This window comes from Lygodium microphyllum, chromosome 9 (genome assembly GCF_053477565.2).
Source record: "Lygodium microphyllum isolate KBCC chromosome 9, Lygodium_microphyllum_v1.1.10, whole genome shotgun sequence".
NCBI classification, from domain to species: domain Eukaryota; kingdom Viridiplantae; phylum Streptophyta; class Polypodiopsida; order Schizaeales; family Lygodiaceae; genus Lygodium; species Lygodium microphyllum.
In genome coordinates, this window is record NC_141143.1 from 108,805,941 (window position 1) to 108,832,604 (window position 26,664).

Here is a 26,664-nt window from a genome sequence, read left to right on the forward strand (position 1 = left end):
GAGCAACACCAACATCGGGCGGCAGGACAAGCAGGGTTTAGGAGGGGTTTCTGCACCCTTGACCATATCCTCACACTGAGAGCCATCATAGAGGAGGGCAGAGCACATGGAAGACGGGTGTACTGCTGCTTCGTGGACTTCCGCAAGGCCTTTGACACAGTCCTATGAGCGAGACTCACGCAGAGACTACAGGATCTGGAGGTCCCAACCGAAATGCGATGGGGGATACTGGCACTATACGAATTGGTAACGAGCCGAGTCCAGGCACCAGGAGGGCTGTCAAAGGAGATAACCAACACCATCGGAGTCAAGCAGGGATGCCTACTCTCACCCACCCTATTTGGCCTCTACATTGATGAGATCTCAGAGTACATAGATAGATTGGGCGAGGAGGGATCGAGCCTGGGAGGGACACTGATATCCATCTTACTATATGCGGACGACATAGTCCTCATCTCCAGCACACCTGAAGGGCTACAACGCCAAGTGGACGCACTACAGACCTTCTGCCAAGACAAAGACCTAACTGTGAACCTGGGGAAAACCAAGGTCATGGTGTTCAACACGTCAACCCAATGGCTTCGACGGTCGGTACCCCCCTTCACATATGGCGGAGAGACCGTGGACGTGGTCCAAAGATACGTCTATCTGGGAACTACATTCTTTGGACCGAGATTTACCCTGAGAAAAGTAGCAGAAGATAGACTAACCCAAGGCTATGCAGCCCTCGGGTCAATGGAGAACCAATGTGCCCACATACAGTTCCAGGAACCCCGGACAAAGCTCTGGCTTTTTGACACCTTGGTCACACCAGCCCTCCTATACTGGGCTCCCATATGGGGGTCCAGTCTCTACCACACGCGAAGGGCCCCACAGGACCAGCCCCACTGCCTAAGGAAGAGGCCACCTATGAGGGATGGGAGCAGATGGAGAGACCCTTAATACTTATGATGTCACGGATGATCCGAAGCAAGCCCTCCGTACCACACGAGATCATCCGCGCAGAGCTGGGGGCACCGCCCCTCGTGGCTGAGGCCCTCTTCCAGACCGTGACCTTCTTGCACCGAATATGGGACCTGCCCCGGCACCGGTACCCTAGACTCGCCCTGGAGTCATCCAAACAGCTAGCAACACAAGGGAACACTGAGTGCTGGTATGCCCGAACAGAGACTTGGGTACGGCTCCATGGCCTACACATGGACCACTTCCCCCCACTACAATACAGCCTAGACTGCTCACACTTGGAGCTCAGCCGAGAGGAGGTGAATCGCATCATCAGAATGGATATCATCCAGACAGACACAGCCAGGACATGGGTGACTCCCACGTCGGAACTAGGAACCAAGAATGCTTTCTACCGAGAGCACTTCCTGCACATTTCCCTGGATGGCTTCATCACCTGCCCAAGCTACATGGACACACACCTGTCTCACGGGGTCAGAAGTGCCATCGGACAGATCCGCACGTCCTCACACCAACTACGGGTCGAAACGGGCAGATACGGGGCCAACCCCCTCCCCCCAGAAGACCGAATCTGTCAGCTCTGCCATCTCGAGCCAGAGATAGAGGAACACTATATCTGTAGATGCCCAGTGTACTATGAAATCCGGGGACGCTTCAACTGCCTATTCAGCGAAGGATTCGGACCACTCTCCAAGGTGATGGAATTCAAAGACCAGAGATGCCTGGGGCTCTTTCTACTGGAAATACGACGCCACAGAGACCACCTCCTACGAACCACGGAGCAAAGACAAGGAGCCACCAACCAACGCACACTCAATGAATTCTACCAAATACCGGCTACCCTCTCCACCACCAAGCCCCCACCAGCCCAACCGGCCTCCCGACCCCGGGGGACCACCTTAGAATAGCCATATAGCGAGAGGCAAAGCCCGGTGCCCACGCCCCGCCGGCCCCTGTCCCTGCAGAAGACACATATCGAAGATACAAGGGATACTACGCCGCCATTGGAGGGCCCTGCCCCGCCGCTTTAGTCTCTCCATGTTAGGCCGACCCATGCGGGACATCCTAGGATGAACACTCCAGGAGCAGTTCCACACCGCACTGGGAGTACCTCTAGATTGTATCCAGTCTAGATATCATTTTGTACCCACTCAATTTAGTTCAACATAGCATAAACATTAGCTTCACTGGGACTTTTGAAATCTCCTAGACATTTTGTATGCAACATTTTGGTCTCATAGGCCAACTTGGCCTGTTGTAGACGTTAATATAACTTTCTTTCTTCTTTCTTTCTTTCTAGGGACAATTTAACTCCTTGGCATACAACGATATCTTTTGCTCCTTTGCTATGCCTTTTTGTATCTTTCATGTCACCTAACTTTTGTACGCCTTCTGTGATTTGATATAATATAAATTACCCATTACGCGCGCGCGAGAGAGAGAGAGAGAGAGAGAGAGAGAGAGAGAGAGAGAGAGGGATGTTGACGAATACGTTGAAAAGAGTAAAGCCGGGACTGCTGAGGAATAACACCGCCAAAAACTGACCGCAACCCCAAACGAGCCATCGGATTAAACTTGAGTTTGTGCAAATCTTTGTCCGGCCAATCTAACAATTTGGAGGAGGCCAAGACTTCTCCTTGCAGCGAATTCGTGTCCTTGCGAATCTCAAGAGAGCGCCAAACTGAAAAACATAAGATCTCCTGCCAGGATGCAATCAAATGAGAAAGGAGAAAAGACTGGGTGATCTTAATAGGCCTCCAAGAATTAAGCACATGTCACTAGGAGGCACAAAAGACCGTGTTACCTCGAGGATATTGTGACATCTGGTCATCCATACAGGTCAAACTTCAGAGGTTCTCTCCTTTACCAAGGCTATAGCCATTGTATCCATGGCGTGATTGGAAGTTTGTGATACCGGATGATTTTGAGAAGAGGTCTGCTAACCAGATATACCATCAGATTGCGGAGGCCAAGAGATGGGTCACTACAAAGGTGAATAAATTATGGCATATTAGGGACGGCGAAAAGAAGTGGCAGGAAAGATTCCTTCAGCTTTGGAAGTCCAAGGTTCCCTATCAGGGGAAAGTCTTCTTGTGGAGAGTGCTGATTGGTGGTCTTCCAACTGAGAGGTGCTACGTGCTCGAAAGATCTCTGCTGGTCGTTGTGTATTCTGCACTATATGTGATGAAACATTGCTTCATCTTTTTGCCTCGTCTAGTTGTGTGACATATCTGGTGTTTTATTTCTTGTGTGTGGCTCTCGGCGACTCAGCTACGCATAAAAGCCTGTTCATGGATTATAGGAAAGCTGCCCTGCATACCTTCTTTGCATTCAGATCATTCTTTTATGTTCCAGTTCCTGAGATAGACTGCCTCGTGGCATATCTGGTGTACTCGGAATGCCTTTATTTTTGATTTGGTCTCGGGCATCCATGGTCATGTGGCCTGTACTTGAGGTTTAGTGCTATTGTAGATTTCTTCTATGATAGCAGCTGACCTCGTTCTTCCTGACATTGCTGCCCCTTGGCTGGCTATTGTTCGCTCTACACCAGGAGTGTGATTTTCTCTTTGTGTTAAAGTCGTGATAGTCTTTCGTCACTTTCTTGGATGACTTGATGGTCTGATGTAATAGAATGTAAGAGATTTAGTGAGAATGCTGACCAAATGGTCTGATGTATATATTTTTCGGAGAGAGAGTTCTAAGCTGACCTGATGGTCCGATGTAAAATGTTTACTTAATTCAATTATCTTCACGAAAAAAAGAGGGAGAGATATGTGATTGTGATGTTTGAGATTTTATGCATGATGGCTTGGAGCCATCCTACATCTTGTAATCATGTAATCTTGTACTTTTTTGAAATTAATATAATACCTATTACAAAAAAAAGACAATGTGTGTGTGTGTATTGGAATGTTATGCAAAAATGGAAAGAGTACGAGAAGGCTGGAGCCTAGGGTTTCTGCCCCGTGGGACTGTAGGAACCTTGTGTGCCTAGGGTTTTAGCCCTTCATGACTGATGTCCCCTCACGCCCTACTTGTCTGGCTGCTGGTGTTAGAAGCGGCCATGGGGTGTCTGCCACGCCTGAGCTGCACGCGGCCTTGCCTTATTGCAGGTTGGGGGAGGTTGACTGTCACCCTGACAACTGGTGGAGGCTGCCCTGCCTATATGGAGAGCCACCCTATTACCTTGCATTGATATTTAGACATCTGTTAAACACAGCATCTCCATGAGGACTCTATTGTTGCTCCTGAGGTCCTTGATTCGGGTGATTCTCCATCTCTCTTGTATGCTCACATGGCTTCTGCTCCGTAGGATTCGCAGAAACTAAATTAGGAATAATTGCTCCAGTTTGCGAATACCCTCTTGGAAGAATATGTTGAACAGAACCATCGAGCTATCTCTACCTTTGCAAAGGAGGGGGTTTTGGATACACAAGTGCCCACTAAAGAGGTTCTTTGTTCCTTTTCAGCTTTTCATGAACAAGGTGCAATTCTCTTCTTTATGGATCAGATTTGCATGCTTATTAGGATTCGTCAGTGGTTGACCTCCTTTCTTCAGACAGACTATGTGGAGGAGATCTTTGCTAGTTGGCATGGATTTTATGAGGCTGTGCTTCTCTTTGCTTTGGCCCAAGATTTCCTCCTCCAAAAGTAGCCCCTCTTCTTTGAGAAAAAATTGGTGCATATTTTCTCATGGTGTTCACCTTGAGAATTTCAATGTTTGCTGAAGCGCCAATGTCTAGTATGGGTGGAAGTGTAGAATTGCTTGGCTGTCTATCAGACCCTGCTCAAAGATGCAATGGATGCCAAAGGCCATGTGTTGGTACCTCCTAATTTGAAGGCAACAAATTAGGAACAATCTATGCATGCTGTGGGATAGTGCTAGGAAACAACCCAGTTGGTTGCGCCTCAATTATAAGAGCATGTGGCCTCTTTGGTTCGGGCTCATGTGGGGTACTTTTTCTGGCTATTGTTTCTCCTGTGGTCAACTAGGTCACTTGATGTCCAAGTGCCTTGATTGCAAGAGTACCTTGATGGATCAGCCCATGGATAGGAACCAACACATGCCCCCCTATTCTGCTGAGCAACAAATTCTTTAGTCTACTAAGTCCAAAGGCAAGCAAGCTACTCTTTCTTTAGATTTGGAAACACAGGGATGGATGGAACCTCGATGTAGTAAAGGAAAAGTGAAGGAGACTTCCCGGCCCGGATTACTTGAAACCATCCTTCCTTCTGTGGATGGGCGGTAATTTCTTGATTACAACTTAGCTATAACATCAATATTTATTACAAATCTGAGAAATGCAAATTAAGTCACAATCTTGGACAATGGACAAAACTGGCGGCCCTTTTGGTACTTCTTTAACTTAATTGAAGAAGTTTATATAGAATGGGATTTTTACAATCCCTTTTGGTATTCCAACTCCCCTTGGTGTCCAAAATGACCAGCAAGTCTTCAATTTGATTTGCCCCTTGATTCATGTAGTCAATTGGCCTTCACTCACTTTGATGGAGATGGAAAATGCCTCGAATTCATTGATTTGCTGGTCCCTCAACTTGAATTTGATTGACAATATCTTTAGCCCTGTTGAATCCAAGTATCGGAGCTTCTAATTTTTGGTTCACTTCTTGAGGTTGCTGCTAAACCTTAAATTTTGCTCTATAGATTAGGGTTTACATCAGAGAAATCTGAAATTTCTTAGCCTCTAGTGATCTCAATGGTGTAATATTTGGAGCAACCCTATAGAAAGGCTAGGAGATGAGAGAGAATGTTGAGGAGAGAGAAAATTTCAGACTTTCTTTGTGACAAACTGAAGAAAATCAGTAATTTACTGTTGCTGCCCTGTCAAACAGCCATGGAAGCTGTCACCTACAGCTTAGGATCACCAGATAGACTACTACCACCTTCTATATGCTGTAATCTGCACCAGAAGGACTTGAGGCTGTTGTTACTTGTTTGTGGAGGGCTCCAAACTGCTGTCATATGCTATAGGACTGATTCCTAGTGGCGGCAAACTCATTTGGAGGTGGTTGAGGATATGACCATGATGGCTTTTGATGTTGTGTCGATGGCCCCATATACTCGGGAGTGGATTGTTGACAGTGGTGCCTCTCGGCACATGACTCCTTTTGCAAATGTTACTTATTTGCGGCTTTCTCATGGTCAGATTCTTATTGGTGATAGTTTGTCTATTCCTATTCAGGGAGGGGCAACATGCATCTTATTCCGGGGCCGTGGTGGTGCCTATGCATCTGAGGTACTTTATGTGCCGGCTTTGGGGTATCATCTTCTCTCGGTGCACAAGATTTGTGCCCTGGGCCTTTTGGTCGAATTTGATGTGGATTCTTTTTGGATTCTTGATCGAGAATCAAGACATGTTCTTTCTTTAGGTTATGAGGAGAATGGAGTCTACAAGTTGTGGTCTTCTTCTGCCTTGACTTCTCTTCTTCTTACCTCTCAAACTCAGTTCGAGCCTTGGCATGCTCGGTTTGGCCACCTCAATTATGATTACCTTTGGAAGGTATCTAAGGACCAGTTTGTTCGAGGTTTGCCAGATATTGTGGTGAGCCAGCAGCCTTGTGTATCTTGCATCCGTGGGAAGCAGACTTGTAATGTTGTTCCCAACAAGGCTTCAAGGCAGTCTTTAGCACCCTTGGAGCTAGTTTCTATCGATCTTTGTGGACCGATGAGGATGGAATCCCTTTGAGAGAGCTTGTATTTTATGCTTATTGTAGATGATTGCAAGAGGATGGCATGGGCCTATTTCTTGAAGCTGAAGTTAGAGGCTTTCTCGAACTTCAAGGATTGGTTGCTCTTTGAGGAGAACCGATTGGGGTGGAAGCTGAAGACCTTATGATCCGATAAGGGCGAAGAATTTGTTTCTAGTGAGTTTGCTTGGTTTTTTGCAGATCGTGGTATTCACTAGAAGTTTGCCAATGCAAACACCCCTCAAGAGAATGGCATCTTGGAGCGGAAGAATCGTAGTGTGATTGAGATGGCCCGTACCATGATGGAGCATCGTCAGACACCACAGTGTGTATGGGCTGAGGCTGTGACTATTGTAGTTCGCATCCTTAATGGTTCCCCTACTTTGACTATTGTTGGTATGATTCCTTTGAGGCGTACTTTGGGTCAAAGCCAAATGTTTCTTATTTTAAGGTTTTTGGGTATAATGCTTATGTCCACATGCTGAAGACACAATGTAACAAGTTTCAAGGGGCTTCTAGAAGACAGGTATTTTTGGGCTATAGCTCACAATCTCAAGGTTACGGATTGTATGATCCTGTTAACCGAGATGTCTACACGAGGCATGATGTTCGGTTCATGGAGGTTTCAGTCCTAGAGGGGGTTGAGGATCACCTAGTTCTTTGAGATCCCGGTGATAGTTGGGCCCCAGTGATTGTTCCTCTCGAGCCTATATCTCTTGAGGACTCTTATTCAGATGAGGAGCCTAGTTCCTAGCCACCGGATTCACCGATTGGTCCTTTGTTGTTGGTGGACCTTCCAAAAACTTTAGCAGATAGCAAGCACCGAGGCGAGATCTGGCCTCCTCCTTGTTGGGCTCGTGACACGCTTCGAGATTCAGTGATTGAGGGGGTCCGTGAGGAGTGGCAACCGCAGGATGGACCACGGAGGTTATGGAGGCACCAGGCACACACTATGGAGCTTGTTTGCTCTAACCATTGTTTGATGTCCTGTGTTATGCAAGATAGAGAGCCTACCTTAGTGAAGGAGGCTTTAGAGTCTAATCATTGGCGGAAAGCGATGGAAGCCGAGTTGGAGGCTATTGAGCGGAATGGCACTTGGTACCTTGTGCCTCGTCCCTCTCATAAGAAGGTGATTGGTGTCAAATGGGTCTTCAAGACCAAGTACCATAGTGAGGGCTCTTTGGACAAGCACAAGGCTTGCCTTGTTGCTAAAGGTTTTTCTCAGCGCCCAAGTGTTGATTTGCATGATACTTTTGCCCCTACTGCTCGCGTGGGAACTATTCATGCTGTTCTTGCCTTGGCCAGTCATAAGCGATGGCCCATCTTTCAGTTGGATGTGAAGTTGGTCTCCTTGAATGATGATTTGAAGAAGATCTACGTAGAGCGACCTCCTCGCTTTGGTTCCTCAGATGGGAAGGCTTACAAGTTGAGGTAGGCCTTGTATGGCCTGAAGTAGCCTTTGGGTGCTTGGAACGAGAAGATTGACTCATTTCTCTAGGCAGAGTTGGGATATTGGTGCTCTTAGGCCGATTCACAGCTTTATGTGCACACTTCCAAGGGTGGTCGTGTGTTGTTCGTTTTGTATGTTGATGACTTGTACAGGTGACCATGCCCAAAAGGTCGAAGAGACAAAGGAAACTTTACATCGGAAGTTCGAGATGATTGATTTAGGACTTCTCCATTTCTTTTTGGGCCATGAGATTTATGAGACTCAGAGGGGGATCTTCATCTCTCAGCAGAGATATGTACATAAGCTCTTGGTGACTTTTGAGATGGAGGATTGTCGAGCAATTTCTACTCCTATGGATCCGAATTGGAAGGCCACTTAACACTCAGATTCTCCTTTGGCGGATGCTATCCACTATCATTAGCTGATTGGATCATTGATTTGGCTCCTCAACACACAGGTTGATCTATGGTTTGCTGTAGGTCTCTTGGCTGTGTTCATGAGTGCACCTCAGCAGGTGCATTGGCAGGCTGCTTAGAGGATACTATTGTTTTTGAGGGGGACCCCCGACATTAGAATGTCCTATCTAGCAGGTATAGGTGCTTCCAATCTTGTTCTTGCAGGTTGGAGTGATTCGGATTGGGCTGGCGATGTGGACCATAGGTGGTCTACAATAGGTTATTGTTTTACCTTGGGTGTTGGTGCTCTCTCTTGGGGTAGCAAGAAGTAGCCCACAATAGCCATATCTTCGACTGAGGTGGAGTATCGGGCTGTGTCTTCTACCACATGCGAGACTGTGTGGCTTCGGTGGTTGTTGGAGGAGCTTCGTTGCCCCCAGACGTGTCCTACTATTTTGCGGTGCGACAATGAAAGTTGCATTGCCTTGGCATGGAATCCCGTATTTCATGCCCAGATGAAGCACATAGAGAAGCTTCTAGATGTGACCATCGATGTGCAATACTGCAAGACGGAGGACAATTTTGCTGACTTGTTTACCAAGGCGCTTTCTCAAGACAGCACTCCAGATTCCTTAGTCTTTTGCCGTGTCTAGGATTTGAGAGGGGGTGTTAGAGCTGGACATTTCTTGGACTTGCGGGGGAAGTAGGTGTAAACGCCCCGAACAACGTAGTATGCTTAACAATTATGATATTCGCTTGTTTTTGAGATTTAATATAAAAGAGAATGAACACTTAAAGCTGAAAATGAAAATTACTGACAAAATTACAGCCATGAAAATGTAAAAGTAATGGAGATAAGATTGAGGGTTGAAGATCGGCAAACCACCCCCTCCCCCCGAAGGAATGTATTTCTGCTCAACCCAAGTCCCTTAGGGAAGAGCTCAGTTACAATCAACCTGAGAGTGAGGAGAAGTAATTCTCACTCTCACAAGATCATGCAAAGATGTACAAACACACATGCATTATCTATTATGCAATGATAAGAACTGATTTCTTTACAGTATGAGAGAAGAAAGAGGGGAAATCAGTCTTTCTTCATCATTGATCAGCAGTATATGGATAGGGCTTGCTTCTTGTTGCTAAAATGGAAGAAAGAGCTCAAGAAGGAGGTGCTGTAATGAATTTACAGGCTTGCTGTCCTGTAAACAGCAGTGATAGAAGAGGGAATATGGAGGAATTTGATAATGGAGAAGTGGGGGATGATGATGGGGATGGATTGGGCCAGTTTCTGGCTATCTGTGGGTGTTGTACATGAGTTTAAAGCAAAGAAAAATGATGCTGAATAAAGAAAAACGAGCTCTTATTTATAGGAGAGGGAAGAGCTAGTATAAAAGGGGAAAGTGAAGTAGTACAAGACAAGTGTCCAGCCACATGTCATGAGATGTGACAAGTGGTGGGACACATGGAAACATGTGTGACAAGTGTCTTGACACTTGTCTCTTCTCTATGGCCTTCATTTTTGGGTTGAATACTGTCAGAATAGAAACAACCAAATTTAGTAAGCACAGTTAGAGTATAGAATTTACTATTTTTAGAATGACATCCCTATTTTTTAGGACTAGCATTTTTAGGCTAATTCGAGGCTACTAAAATTTAGGGACCTCCCAATATGGGTATTATATGAAAGCTTTTTCCGTGTACATCGCAAAAACGGTATTAGAATCTTTCAGCCCACACATGCATATTGTACAAGCATTTCATGATCGTACCATCTTGTTGATTGTAACTATCTGTTCTGGCGGATCTAACCCATACTTCAAGGCATCAATCCTTTCTGTGTGCAAGTCTAACCCTGATATGCGTGAGTTCTGGTCACAGGCGCCCAATCGGGCCATATAGGTGGAAGTGTGAACTATCTTTTCTCTAACCCACCGCGTAGACCCACCATAACCTATGACCACTCATCAGTGGCCAGCTCCAATGCACTTTTCTTTATATCTAATTAGTGTAAAGGAAACAAATTTAATAAATCATTATATAGACAAATTAATGAAAAAGGATACAAATTCTGTTTCTATAGAGTTGTGACAGCCCTCTGGCTTTTATTCAGTTGTTCTCAGCTAAAAAGCTTCTTGATATGGCTGAAGAATGTCTAGGTAATCCTTCATGAATTTTTCATCTACCCACTGTGCATCTGTTGTGGGTAGATTCTTGAATTTTAGGAAGAATTTTCGTGTCACAAGGCCACTTCTCGTGGTTCGATCCTTGAGAAACAAAATCTTTTCAGGTTCCAAGAGTTGCTCTGTTTCTTCAACTTCTGGGGGATCTTCAGTAATGGGTTCCTTTGGTTCTGGTCCTATGTAAGGTTTTAGCAAACTTACATGAAAAGCATTGTGTATTTTCCAATGAGTAGGAAGCTCAAGTCGATAAGAAACTTCATTTATTTTCTCAATCATTTTGAAGGGTCCAAAGTATCTACTGGAGAGCTTTGGAAAAGATGAAATTTGACGAGAACCTTGTTTGAGCCTGCTTTTATCAAACTTTAGCAAGACATATTGACCTTTTTCAAAAGCCAAAGGTCTTCTTCGTTTATTTGCTTGCTTCTTTTGTCGCTCTTGGGCAACTTTGATAGTGGCTCGAACTTGATCCATTGCTATTTTTAAATCTGAAGCAAACTCATCAGCAGCAAAAATCTTATCTTTAGTGCGAATAATTGGAGGAGGAATCACTTTACCCTGTACTATTTCATTTGGAGCTTTCCCTGTGGATGAGTGCACTGTATTGTTGTAAGCAAACTCCAATAATGAAAGATATTTCTCCCATTGTGACGTATGTTCACTAACATAAGCTTTCAACATATCCAAAAGAGTGAGATTCATCACCTCTGTTTGGCCGTCAGTTTGAGGATGAAAAGCTGAGGAGAACTTTAAAGTGGTTCCCAAATTATCAAATAAAGCACGCGAAAAGTTACTTGTGAATTTGGAGTCTCTATCTGAAATGATCTCACAAGGCATACCATGTAATTTGAAGATATGTTGAATGAAAAGTCTTGCAGCTTGTGCAGATTTCAATGTTTTATGACATGGAATAAAATGTGATTGCTTGCTGAATCGATCAATTATGACCCAAATCATATCATGACCTTGAGGTGTTCTTGAAATACCTGAGATGAAATCCATTGTGATAGATTCCCATGGATCTTTGGGCATTGGAAGAGGTTGCAATAATCCTGGAGTCTTCTGCCTATCATACTTGGATTTTTGGCATACTAGACAAGCCTCAATGAAGTTATGTGTATCTCTTCGTAATGTTGGCCAATAAAAGTACCGCTCAATTGCACTTAGAGTGGCTGCCCTTCCTCTATGCCCTGCATAAGGGTGTTCATGACTTTCTTTAAGCACCTTTTGTCGAACAGGAAGAGTGACACAAAGTCGATTGTTCATGAGAAGGTAACCGTCTTTGATGGAATAATCTGGATGAGAACCTCCTTGCTGTAAATTTGACAGAATTGATGCAAAATTAGTATCTTCATCGTTTGAAAATCTTCATGATGAGCCACTGTAATAGTTGCAATGCGAGGCACTCTAGAAAGTGCATCAACAACTACATTTTGTTTCCCTGGAGTGTACATAATTTGAAAATGAAACATAGACAAGAAATTTTCCCATCTTGCATGTTTCTCCTGCAAATGCTTTTGAGTCTTGAAATACTTCAAGCTCTAATGATCAGTTTTAAGAAGGAATTCATTGCCTAAAAGATAATGTTTCCATATCTTCAAAGCATGAACCACTGCTAAGAGCTCATTTTCATAAATTTCATATATTTTCTCCATATCATTTAGACGACAGCTTTCAAAGTTTACGGCATGGCCTTCTTGATTTAGCACTGCACCAATACAATCACCGCAAGCATCTGCTTCCACCACAAATGGTTTTACCAAATCTGGAATGATAAGATCAGGTCTAAAAGTAAGAGCTGTTTTCAGCCTTGTGAAGGTTGCCTTTTTTTTTTCTTTCATTGGAAAGATGTCTTTTTCTTTGTAAGGTCATGAAGTGGAGAAGCCATATGTGCAAAATGCTTGATGAAGTGGTGGTAATAAGAGCATAAGCCAAGAAACGATCGCATGTCCAAGGTAATTTATTTTATGCATGAAAAATTCACTCTTTTTACCATTTACCAAGAGTTGATTTTGTTGAAGTAATTGTAGAACAATCTCCAAGTGCTGATGATGCTCCTCTTCATTCTTGCTAAAGACAAGAATATCATCAAAGAAAGTACCGACATATTGTCGATGCTCTCTAAAGATGCGCTCTATCATTCGATTAAAGGTGGCTGGTGCATTGGTTAATCCGAAAGAAACCACCAAGAATTCATAAAGACCGTATGAAGTGCGGAAAGCAGTTTTATGTACATCTTGTGGTATTACCCTAATTTGATGATAACCACTCTTTAGATCAATGTGGGTTAAAACCTTTGAGTCTCCTAGAGGATCCAAAATGTTGTCAATTCTCGGAATAGGAAACCGATTCTTCACAGTGATTTTGTTGAGGGCTCGATAGTTCTTTTGAACAAGAAGAACCGGTGAACAAAATGGTGAGCTACTTCGCCTAATTAGCCCACGGTTGAGTAGGTCTTCGACTTGCTTTCTGATTTCTTCTTGTTGAGGACGGCTCACACGGTATGGTGCTATATTAGGAGGAGAATTGCCCGGAATAATATCAATATGATGGTCTTCTGGCCTTTCTGGGGGAAGCTGATAAGGAAGATCTTCCGAAAAACAATCTTTATACTTTTCCAAGAGCTGAAGTCGCTCTTGGTTTTCAGCATTCATATTATCTTTTACATCAGTGACATAAAGCAAACAACATTGAACACAATCATTCTTGTTGATTGTAACTGTCTGTTGTGGCCGATCTAGCCCACACTTCAAGGCATCAATCCTTTTTGTGTGCAAGTCTAACCGTTATATGCGTGAGTTCTGGTCACAGGCGCCCAATCGGGCCATATAGGTGGAAGTGTGAACTATCTTTTCTCTAACCCACCGCGTGGGTCCACCATAACCTATGACTACTTATCAGTGGCCAGCTCCAGTGCACATATTTTATATCTAATTAGTGCAAAGGAAACAAATTTAATAAATCATTATATAGACAAATTAATGAAAAAGGATACAAATTCTGTTTGTATAGAGTTGTGACAGTAGGAGCAGTTGTGCAGCAGGTGACAGGGGCAGGATGTTTGCCACGTGGTAGTCAGACAGCTGTTGTCCAGTCGGCTGCATTAATTGCAGCCAACCTGCATATTCTGGCCATTATTCTCAGCTTATAAATAGGCTTTTTATTCAGCAGCCTCTGTCAGTTGTGTCTCACAGATTTCAGGCTGCAGACAGTGGAGATTTTCTGTGTTTCACTGTCTCTTTCTCTCTCTGTCTTCTCTCTCTATTCACTCTTTGTCTCGGTCATTCGCTTTCGCATTGCTTCCCTTTGATAGATTCATACTAGGATAGATCTTGCGTTCTCAGTTAGTTTTCCTACGTAGTATTTTAATGCACTCAGAATGTCTCATTGGACTGCTTGCCTGCTTGGATTAAGATATTTAAGGTATAACTATAATTTTGGACTAACTTATCGCAAGATTCATATTTATAGGGGTATATTGATTTTATTGAGCGGGAGATCCTGACACTCGGTGTTCTCATGGAGGCTTGCTATATACCTTGGGCATGGCACTCATCTCGTGTAAGCAAGAGACAGTGATGGCTACCAAGGCTGAAGCAAAGTACCAGGGCTATCAAGCGATAATTTGCCTAGAGTTTGTGCTATCAAGCGACAATTTTGCAAATATTTTGATGAAGGTGGTTAACCAACTGGTTCCACAACATCTACTCGTGTGGATTGACTTGGGTATATCCTCCTCTACTTTTTTAGATTGACGGGGAGAGAAGGCTTTCCCTCTACTTGTCCTTCCAATTTGAGAGGGGGCGGTTTTGTTCTCTTGATAGTGATAGTGATGATGTTTACAATTTTCTATTTTCAGATATTTCTTTATTATGGATTATCTATTATGGACATTTGTAGCTTCATTCTCATTGTTAGGATCACATGATTTTAAAGGACTCTTGGGCAAGCGAACAATTCCTTTACGAGGGCATTGTCCAAGTAGCACCGTTGCATCGCATTTTACGTGAGCATGAATATTTGCATTTTCTTTGCATTTTTCAATGCATTAGCATTTTGTTCATATAAACATGTGTCTGTGCGCATTTCTCTCTTTTCGGTCATCCTTGCAGTGGTTGACTCTGGATCCACCATAATCGTGGCATTGCACATGGCAATCTTGGAAGGTAATCTTTTCCTATGTTTGCATACTGGCTTTGCTTGTTTTGCTTGCTTACATGTATTTCCTTTCTTTTCACATATTCTCCATATGTTAACATATACACACATTTAGGTATCCTTAGGCACTTATCCTAGTAGTGTGTGGCATTGCTTTGCTTGTTGTATGAAGGTAGTGGCACAATCCATCCTTATATTCCCATACTTCGAAGCACAATGACTCAATAGGATGAACATTGCTTTGAAACCTTTACTTGATACTAAATCTTTTGACCAAATGCCACCAAAAGCCCTTGAAAAAAAGAAACCGCAAAGTCCATTGCTGATTCCATCTGTCTTTGCAGGACTTAGTAGGTCCTTGGATAGTTGACGAGCATCCTTGGTCTGATCCCTTGGACTCTTTGGGGTGATCACTTGGGCTCTCTTGGTAAGATAACCATTGCCTTTATAGTCTTGGTAGGTCACTGGGCAGTTGTGTGCACCCTTTGCTCGATACCCTAGCTACTTTGAGATGGAATGCCTTGGGGTGGAAGAAAATATATATCTAAAGGGCTTATTTCTCTGGGCTCAGTGTTAGGCTTTAGAGAGGGTATTGAGATAAAAATGCATTAGCTTGACTTAAACAGCCTCAAAGCATGCTTAATCAATGAAGAAAATCTTTTATTTTAAGAAGAAACATGATCCTAGAGATTATTGTGTCCCACATGCCAATCCCTAATTTGGGTGCCCTAAACTTTCTATAAATATACATGTAGTCCACAACTCCCCTAAATCTCATTTTTGTAGGTTTTAGGAGCCATAACTCTGCTGCCCACATCTTGTTCACAGAGGATATTGTGCGGTTAGAGGTTCCACCAGCCACTTGCTACCATCTGGCGCCTGATTCCAGCCTTCTTCGTGCGTTTGTTGCTGTTGCAAGGTCTGTGGTGGAGGTGTCGTCTACAGTTGGGTGTTGTGGTCTACAGTTGAGTGCTGTGGTCTATAGTTGGATGTAGTCGCGACCTGTTGGTAGTTGTCGCCATCATCTTCTCTATCCTTTGAATGCTGCGCTTTGGTGTTTTGGCTGCCGCCTTGACATTTTCTCACCATTGTTTTTTTGCATTTGCACCTAATAGCTGTTGTGTATATTTTCTCTCTCCTTAGGTACCTGCGTTTTGTCTTTTTCTCTCTTGCACTGCTGTCTAGATCAGATCTAGTTTTCCTTGGCTGTGTTTGCTAGTGTTTGACACTTGGAGGTTGCCTTTGCTGCGATTCCAGATCCGTTCGGAGTATGATACAATAGAGTGTTTCAATTGAGATGCACCTTGTGAAGGAGTATGAGACGAAGAACACTTGGGCCTCGGTGAGTGATCCCTACAAGAAAAGTTAGTAGGAGTGTTGTTCAAGACTATAATATCTCCTCAAGGCTTCCATTAAGGGAGTAGTTGGAGAAAGTATCAAAGGATTTGAAGATGAAGCCGTTTTAGCAGCTGTAAATTAGATATGTATTGTTTGTATATCTCATACAAAACAAGGCACTCCACAATAGCCATAGGATACTCCTTAAAATAGCACTGGCTTTGATACCATGTGAGGATATACAAGGGTTTGCACTGAGGAAACACAAAAGATACAGCCACGATTGAAATACAAAGACTCAGATAGTCACATGGAAAGCTCAAACCCTAAATGTAAAATGCAAAACACAAAACTCAAAACAAGAAACGCAAACTGCAAAACACAAAAGCACAAACACAAATAGAGAAGAAAGAGAATCTAAAGTGAATGAATCAATCCTATAAGTGAAGGAAACGTTGGCTTTTACTCATGTCTACGCTCTTGTAAGAGTGTTGGTGATCCGTAGTAGGACACTGGGTACTTTTTACGCTCCATTTAGGTAGGTTTTTTCCCCAGTCATATTACTCCTTATTTGTGTATTTATGTTACACAATTTGGTCACTTATCACACATTACACACATTACACATTACACATTACACACTCTTTTGAGGATGCACAATAAAGTGTGCATTGGATGGCAGAATGCAAGCTGAATTTGATTCTATCATGAAGAATCAAACGTGGGATTTGGTTACATTGCTTGTTGGAAAGAAAGCCACTGGTACTAACTGGGTGTGTAACTTGTAACGAAAAGCGGATGGATCCATTCATAAGTACAGGGCCATATTAGTGGTAGAAGGCTATGTGCAAAAGAAAGGCATTGATTATGAGGAGTCATTTGCTGCTACATCCTGTATGACTACTATTAGTTTTGTATAGTTGCATTGGCTGCCCATTATGGTTGGATTGTGTGTTACCTTGACATTAAAGCTACATTATTACATGGGGAACTTCAGCAAGAAGTGTATGTTCAACAACCCATGGGTTTTGGAGTTGAAGGATCCGTACACTTCGTATGCAAGCTGAAAAGCTTTGTATGGTTTGAAGCAAGCTCCTTGAGCTTGGTATGCCAAAATTGATGCCTTTTTACTCTGCCAAGGGTTCATTAATAGCCCATCAGAGTCTACTCTTTACGTATGCAAAGAGGGGGGGATCCTTGTTGATCATTTGTCTTTATGTGGGTGATCTTTTTCTCACAGGGACACATGCTGATCAGATTTCAGCATTTAAGCAAAATTTGCAGCAAACTTTTGAAATGTCAGATTTGGGACCCTTGCATTACTATTTGGGCATTCAGTTTATTCATGATACTAGAGACATTAGATTGTCACAGTCTAGATATATTAGTAAACTACTTCTGAACTCTTCTAGATCACTCCTTCCATTTTGGGAATTGTGGAATCACACATCCTGGAGTGAGCTCCTGACCGACGCGTTGTGTGGCGCCATTATGTCTCCTCTGTCTCTTCTAGTGCTAGAGCGCCTCCCCGCCTTCTGTTCTTCAGTGTGCCCCCCTCCCTTGCTGCCAGTGCGCCGACCTCCCACCGCTTGGTCACCTTCACGCTTCTCCCCCTCCTAGCAGCCACCACGCCCCCTTCTTTCCTGGCCGCCACTGTGCCTCCCTCCCTTTCACCGTCTGCCACTGGGCCCACTGCATCTCCCTCCCCCATCTAGCTGCCAGTATGATCCTTCCCCTCGGCAGCCATTGCTCCTCCCCTTTCTGTTTCCCCTTTGCGTCTCTCTCTCTTCACGCCTGCCCGCCTGGGCCTTCCCCTGTAGTGTATGCCCCATCATCGTGATAGGCTGCTCCTCGCCAACCTTTCCTCGCATTCTTTCCTCTCTCCAAACCCTCCCCCCCCCCCCCCCCCCGGCCCGCGCCGGCAACACTGTAGCGTGTTTGGCAAGTCCTTAGCAGGGATGTGCAATGGAAACCTCTGGTCAGATGCCGGTAGATTCAGCGAGTGCCCCCAAGTCAAACACGTGTCTGAGGAACAACTCTTAGCCGTCCGTGCCATAGAGCTGGAGCTAAAAGAAACAACGATCTTTGGTCAGGTAGTAGGACACTCCCCATCCAAGGCCGAGCTTCGGGACTGGCTTCACTCCACGTTGCGCATCGGCACAACGCAGATCATGTAGGCGTTTCCAATGGGCCAAGGGATCTTCATGGTACGGCTTCTCGGCAGACGTAGCCCGTGAGTTATTGGCCAGGTCACCCTATGCTTCCACGAAGGTGGTCATCTACATGGTCCCTTGGTATAGTGGCTTCACAGTGGAGACATTCGTGCTCCACAATAGGTTCCTTTGATACCCGGTCACCCTTTTCTTTCCCAGATTGGCAATAGAGTATTGCTAGTTGGTGGAAGACTTTGGACGGCTCTTCGGCACTGTCGTTGCCTCTTTTGCAGACGCAGTGACAGCCGCAGGAGTCCCAAAGGTACGGGTGGTAGCGAAAGAGACAAAGAACATACCATAGTTTCTAGAGATTAAAGCAGACGGACACTCCTTCAGGCAGTAGGTCATCGTGACTGGGCAGTCAGGGTAGTGGTTGCATTGCCATGACTTTGGGCACAGGCAGTAGAGTGCATGCGCTTCAGAGCTAAGGTGGCGTCATCGATAAGCCCACAGGTGGACACGGACGGCTTTACATGGGTACAGAGACGACAGAGAGGGAGATGACAGGGGGAGCCCCAGATAGCCTGTTATAATATCCGAGATACACGCTCGACTTTCTTATATTCTTAAAATATATATGGTGAATATTATGCTGGTGCAGAGAGAGAACACAGGAGAGAAATGAAAGATGTAGAGAGAGAGAGAGAGAGAGAGAGAGAGAGAGAGAGAGAGAGAGAGAGAGAGAGAGAGAGAGAGAGATTGACAACACACTAGGGACTGGAAGATGAGCCAGTCTCCCCCCTTGTTGAGTTATATTATTGACAAGGAGTAAGCTCCTCTGTTACACATAAACGAGTTCTTACTTGTAGATCTTGGAGACAAGATCACAGTTACTTGCACGGTATACAACCGGCTAACACTTGTACAACTTGGGAGTTGGCACCTTTTGATCCTTCTTGAGTCTCCTTCTCTCCTACACAATGTGTAGGGCTCTCCTCTTGGTGCTTGATTTCAGCAGAGCTTCCGTAGCACTTGCACCTTCTCTTCTCCTCTTGGAACTTGATTTCAGCAGAGCTTCTGCAGCACTTGCACCTTCTCTTCTCCTTTTGAAACTTGATTTCAGCGGAGCTTCCGCAAAACCTGATTTTAGCGGAGCTTCCGCAGCACTTGCATCTTCTCTTCTCCTCTTGGAACTTGATTGCAAAGTGATGCTTCCTTTACCTCTCTCATATCCAAGGAGAGCCTCCACTTTTATAGGCTTTCAAGAGCTTCTCTTCTTGGAGAGATACTTGAGTTGATCTTCATGCAAGATGTGGCTGTTTTCCAGGACCTACTCTGCAGCACCAATTTTGAGATCTCTCTCTGTGTGTTGCTCAGATGAAGTTGCAGATCTCGTTGTTTCCGATACCCACGCGGACCGTTTTTAGAGATTGTCTTTCTATCGCGAGATATTTTAAAAATGGATTCACCATGTCTTTTAAAAAAAACACCTTCTCAAAATTGTACTCTTAACTTGTGGTCCTTGCAACCACCTTAAGGAGAGTTCATTAAATTGCGTTGGGCCTCAACCCTAAAATTGACTTCCACACAAAAGCTTGTGTTGTTTTAGGCCTTAGAAAGAGAAAATCACTTCTCTTCTTACTTCCAGAGGATCATGTGTCTCATCTTTCTTAGTGAGAGAATTACCTCTCTCGTCTTGCTTAATGAAAAAAAATACCTTAAACCTTGACTTGTAAGGGAGAGGAGGATGACCCCAAATGAATGCAATGTTCATTACACATAAGTAAATGTTCCTAGGCGTCTTCAGGTTCAAACATAAATACATATACACAATGCTAATGCACTTTCTCTTCTTAGAACTTAATCCATCTTCATTTATGTGTAACTCCTTGGTTCTTGTGTACACTCTTACACTTGGCAGACACTTCTTTTCCCCTTTATAACTTGTATTTCCTGAACCAGATATCCCTGTCACAGTGCTCTGATCACCCCATTAAGCGATGCACTAGGAATACTGGTTTCTAAATGGTCTCATGGCCATGCTAGATCATCATCAACACTTAAAATAAAAGTGAGTCATTAATTTATTGGCATACATTTATTAAATAGAGAATGCGTAATAAGCAATCAATTCAGTGACATGCCTCTGGCTTCTAAACTATTGACCTCATCTGTAGAGGGGATACATAGTCCTTAAGAAGATCTAAAAAGTCTTGTAGTTCTCTCTTAGTCATAAACCGAGCGTCCAATGGGAGATAATTCTTAAACTTAACCAGATACTTCGTAATATTTTACTTGACCTTAGAGTATTGTCCCGATGGTGTAAATTTCTTTCAGGCGCAATGAACTTTTCTGTTTCTTCTATGTCAGTTAAATTACCTTGATTGGTTCCATTGGAGGTTCTCCAATATAGGGACGTAGCAAACTTATATGTAAAGCATTATGAATGTTCCAATGACTTGGTAGATCCAAACAAAGCTTCTTCAAGCGATCCTTCTCAAACTTAAGAAGAACACACTATCCCAACTGGAGATCTAACGACCAAACTTACGACCACGCTGATCAGCTTCGTGTTTATGCTTCTCTTGTGTCCTTTGGACAACAGCTTTTACTTGAGTGAAAGTTGTATCAATGTCTCTAACAAACTCATCTGCTTCAAAGATCTTATCATTCATAAGAAGAATGGGTGGTAAATGAGGCTTACCATAGATGATCTCAAAGGGTGCCTTAGTAGTACTAGAGTGCACCGTTAGTATTGTATGCAAACGCTACTAAATGCAAATACTTTTCCCATTCTCTTTGATTATCAGAGACATAAGATTTCAAAAGGTCAAGAACAATAGAATTAACACTTTCACTCTGCCCATCCGTTTGAGGATGATAAGAGGATGAAAATTTTAACTTTGTTCTGAGGTTCTTGAAGAGAGCTTGCCAAAAGAGGTTGGTTATGCGGGGATCTCGATCACTTATAATAGACTTAGACATGCCATGATGCTTGAAAATATGAGCAATGAATAGCTTAACCATATAATCGGCTTTGATTGTCTTTCGTACAAGTAGAAAGTGAGCTTGCTTATTGAATCTATCAATGATAGTCCAAATCGCATCATTGCCTGCTTGTGTGCGAGGAAGCTCCATGATAAAGTCCATGGCTATACTTTTCCAAGGCTTATTGGGAATATGTAATGGCTTTAGTAGACCAGGTGGTTTATGGCTTTCATACTTTACTTTTCGGTATATCTTGCATTGGTGGACATATCTTTCAATGTCAGCTCTAAGAGTGGGCCAAAAGAAATATCTTTCCAATGCTTGAGTAGTGGGTAGAATACCCCTATGTCTAGCATATGGGGATGCATGTGCTTCATCCATTACCTTGTGTCGCAATGGTAATGCTACACAAATTGCTTGATGATGATACAAATAACCATCTCGAATTGAGTAAGGTGTAATCGACTGACCTGAGTTAAGCTGATCCCATATGGTTGAGAAGTCGGAATTAGTTGTATACATTTTGGGTAACTTGATGAACCCGTTATGGTAAACAGTTGTGATTGCATTCACTCGAGGTCGTCGTGATAGAGCATCTGCTACCGCATTCTTAGTTCTAGATGTATGAAGGATTTGAAAATGAAACATAGATAAGAAATTTGCCCAATGCATTTGTTTCTCTGAGAGCTTCTTCTGAGTGAGGAAGTATCTTAGACTTTGGTGATCTGTTTTAATAACAAAATCTGCACCAAGTAAATAGTGTTTTCATACTTGAAGAGTATGTACCACTGCCATAAGCTCTTTCTTATATACTGGAGCATGTAGCTCATGGTCCTTGAGGCGTCCGCTCTCAAATGCTACTGCATGATGCTCTTGGTTAAGCACAGCTCCAATGTGATCCCCAGATGCATCGTAGTGAACTTCAAAAGGTTTTTGAAGATCGGGAACTATGAGAACTGGTTCTTGAGTCACAAGAAACTTAATTCTTTCAAAGGCTTGTAGTTACCTTGATCCCCAGCGAAAAGGCATTCGCTTCCTAGTAAGATCATGTAGAGGAGATGCAACATATGCAAAACCCCGTATGAACCTCCTATAGTATGAACATAGGCCCAAGAAACTTCTAACTTCATGTACAAAAGTAGGTGTAGGCCAATCAACAATGGCTCGAATCTTCTCAAGATCCATTCTCACCAAATTGTGAGAAACAATATGGCCCAAGTAATGAATTTCCGAAATGAAGAATTCACTCTTCTTAGCATTAACTTGTAGTCTATGCCTCTGAAGCTCTTGAAAAACAATAGATAGATGTTTTCTATGCTCTTCCTTAGATTGTGAAAATATTAGAATGTCATCAAAGAAGACACCTGTGAACTTTGAGTGAGGTCTGAAAATTCTCTCGATTATCCGGTTGAATGTGGCGGGTGCATTAGTCAAACCAAATGGCATGACTAAAAACTCGTATAGTCCAAGTGTTGTACGAAAAGCTGTCTTATGGACATCTTTAGGTGCTATCTTTTTTTGGTGATAGCCGCTCTTGAGATCAATGCGACTAAAGATATTAGCCCCTTGCAACTTATCTAAGATATCATCTATCCTTGGGATAGGAAAACGATCCTTGATTGTGATCTTGTTCAAAGATTTGTAGTCTATGCACATACGAAAAGAACCATATTTCTTTTAAACAAGTAAGACTGGAGAGCAGTATAGAGAAGAGCTAGGTTGAACTAACTCTTTTTCCAACAGTTCGTTTACTTGTTTTAGGATCTCCTCTTGCTAACTTGCACTTACTCAGTTAGGCGGTTGGTTAAGTGGTAAATTGCTTGGAATAAGATCAATTGTGTGATCTTCCAGGCACTTAGGAGGTAACTCTCCTGGGAGTGAATCACTAAAACAATCTTCATATTATTTAACAAAATCATGTCTGGCTTGATCAATTGAAGAGAGGGTTTCTTTTAAAGTCTGAGACTTAGAAGCATTAGTTGGTACTGTTTGTTCATTAGAGACATCAAGTGCCCTCGAGTCATTAGCTTTTTTTGACTCTCTCACAAAAATCATGTATACAGAAATAGCTTTCTTCATTTTTTTAGAAATGCTAACAACTAACCATTGGCATAGGCCAATCGATCCTTGAATTGAAATGCAAGAGTCTTCTTAACAAAATTGAGAAGAGGTCTAATCTCTTAGTGCCAAGGCATGCCTAGGATAACATCACATTTATCAATGGGTGCAAGTAGAAAAGATTCTTGGTCACGGTAATCCCCAATTCTAAGATTCAACTTTCCCTGGATAGGAGTAGAATTGGTTGTAAGTCCTTCGAATGCCGAACCTAATCCAATTGGTGTTCCCAATTGATTTGGTGGAATTTGTAGTCTTTCAGCAGTATCTGCTGATATAAAATTATTTGTGGACCCTGGATCAAAGAGTATTAAAGCTTGTTGATTGTTGAGTGTCGCTCAACCCTTTAAGAGTTGTCTTTTCTTCGCATTTGAATGAGTGTTAGCTTGCACATGTGGAATAGAATTTGAGGATGGTGGAGGAGGATCTTTAATCACATTTGCTTCCTTTCTTTTGTGAGGACAATCAGGCTTCATATGCCCTAACTCACCACAAAGAAAGCACATTCCTTCCTCTTTGTACTTTTGTATCTTAGAGGGTGAGAGATACTTGCGCTTCTTCTTGTTACCCTCTGCCTTTGAATATTGGTCATGGGTAAAGATATGTCTTCTTCGATTAGTCTTGTCTCTTGGTTGATCATAGAGCTGCTCTCGTCTAGCTCTATAAGAATTCATCTCCAACTTTCTAGATGTACCAGGTGTATGCAAGCTTTCAGCTATGATGGCAGACTCCATTATGTGAGATAAGATTTCATGTGGATACACCTTCATGGTTCTGTGTAAATGAGGGAGTAGGCCAACTCAAACTTCCTTTTCTTCTCTTCATTGCTGATCTCCATGAAAGGAGTAACCTTGAGAAGAGTAGACCAAAACTTGTCCATATAACTAGTGACCTTCCCATGCTCTTTCTGGCCTAGCCGATCCCACTCCTTCTTGACATCATTCTCAAAATCAGGAGGCAAGAACTAAGCATAAAACTTCGTCTTGAACTTTTCCCAAGTTGTAGGTTTCCTTCCCTCCAAAATGAGAGTCAACCACCAACTGCTAGCGGTGTCTTTCAAATGCATGCCTACATGCATGAGCTTGGACTTTTCTGAGAAATTACCATTAGAAAAAGCAACTTCAAATTGCTTGACAAAGGCTAATGCCTTAGTAGGATCTCTCTTACGGGAGTAAGTGTCAAACTTTATGTCCTTATCCCGAGACTTAAAAGTCTTAGTCTTCTTAAGCTTGCTCCTCTTATGGTCCCTCTTTGTCCGTTTGCAGATTACAGGAGACTTAGAACCAAGAGAGTAGAATCTAGAAGATGATAATGAGGAGGAGGAACTTGAGTAATCAGGGGAGTAGCTAGTTGTTGAGGGAGATGACTCCCTCCTTATCTACCTCACTCGAAGTGAGGTCTTTTTACTATTCTTGACCCGTGAATCCTTCTTCCTTCTAGGAAGCTTCTCTACAATTGGATGCTTTGCACCTTCACCATGAATTGGTGCAATGGTGTTTCCTCCAGTATCACCATCTTTTGGAGGATTTCGTCCTTCATAAGTAGCTTATTCCCTTGCCCTTAAGCTGTCAATCAATTGATGTACTTCAGGAATTTCCAACAAGCTACGGTACTCTATCAATTGAGCCTGTAATTGCTCACTTGTAGATGCTTCATTAGTTGTCATCTTTACCTTCTTCTTGCAAGGATCGCCTTTACTTTGAGAAAAGCAAAGAGACATGCTCTGATACCACTGTTATAATATTCGAGATACATGCTCGACTTTCTTATATACTTAAAATATATATGGTGAATACTATTTTGTTCCAGACACAGAATAGATGAGAGAGAGAGAGAGAGAGAGAGAGAGAGAGAGAGAGAGAGAGAGAGAGAGAGAGAGAGAGAGAGAGAGAGATTGATAATACACTAGGGATTGGAAGATGGGCCAGTCCCCATGCTTGTTGAGTTATATTATTGACAAGGAGCAAGCTCGTCTGTTACACATAAACCAATTTTTACTTGTAGATCTTGGAGACAAGATCATAGTTACTTGCATGGTATACAACCGGCTAACACTTGCACAACTTGGAAGTTGGCACCTTTTGATCCTTCCTGAGTCTCCTTCTCTCCTACACAATGTGTAGGGCTCTCCTCTTGGCGCTTGATTTCAGCAGAGCTTCCGTAGCACTTGTACCTTCTCTTCTCCTCTTGGAACTTGATTTCAGCAGAGCTTCTGCAGCACTTGCACCTTCTCTTCTCCTTTTGAAACTTGATTTCAGTGGAGCTTCCGCAAAACCTGATTTTAGCGGAGCTTCCGCAGCACTTGCATCTTCTCTTCTCCTCTTGGAACTTGATTGCAAAGTGATGCTTGCTTCACCTCTCTCACACCCAAGGAGAGCCTCCACTTTTATAGGTTTTCAAGAGCTTCTCTTCTTGGAGAGATACTTGAGTTGATCTTCATGCAAGATGTGGCTGTTTTCTAGGACCTATTCTACAGCACCAATTTCGAGATCTCTCTGTGTGTGTTGCTCAGATGAAGTTGTAGATCTCGTTGTTTCCAATAACCCACGCGGGCCGTTTTTAGAGATTGTCTTTCTATCGCGAGATATTTTAAAAATGGATTCACCATGTCTTTAAAAAAAAAACACCTTCTGAAACTTGTACTCTTAACTTGTGGTCTATGCAACCACCTTAAGGAGAGTTCATTAAATTGCCTTAGGCCTCAATCTTAAGATTGACTTCCACACATAAGCTTGTGTTGTTTTAGACCTTAGAAAGAGAAAATCACTTCTCTTCTCACTTCTAGAGGATCATGTCTCTTTTTCTTTCTTAGTGAGAGAATTACCTCTCTCGTCTTTCTTAATGAAAGAAAATACCTTAAACCTTGACTTGTAAGGGAGAGGATGACCCCAAATGAATGCAATGTTCATTACACACAAGTAAACGTTCCTAGGCGTCCTCGTGTGCACACATAAATACATATACACAATGCTAATGCATGTCCTCTTCTTAGCGTGTGCCTCTGATCGCCCCACCATCCCTCGATGTTGCCCTTCTTCATCATCACCCCCATCGACCCCCACCCAGCATAGGTGAGCTCCCCCCCACCCATCCCTTCTCCTTCCACAAGGGGTGAGGATCCCCATACACCGATATCCTCCACCCACCGGCAGTCTAGTCCCCCTTTTCTCCCCACACAGCCACGAGTTCATCCGTTCATGCCGGCTGTCACACTTTTC

The 26,664-nt window shown here is 43.2% G+C and overlaps 2 protein-coding genes across 20 annotated transcripts in view; both read left to right on the plus strand.

Annotated features, from left to right (window-relative positions):
- The window catches only part of LOC148031411 (uncharacterized), a 218,112-nt gene that overhangs the window by 75,535 nt on the left and 115,913 nt on the right, over window positions 1-26,664 (plus strand). The gene's annotated exons all lie outside the window — the stretch shown is intronic.
- Window positions 553-8,657, plus strand: LOC148031413 (uncharacterized). Its single transcript, XM_087685834.1, has 4 exons — window positions 553-847; window positions 901-1,262; window positions 6,132-6,221; window positions 8,580-8,657. Exons 1-4 carry the CDS (start codon window positions 553-555, stop codon window positions 8,655-8,657), a joined length of 825 nt encoding a protein of 274 aa, XP_087541960.1.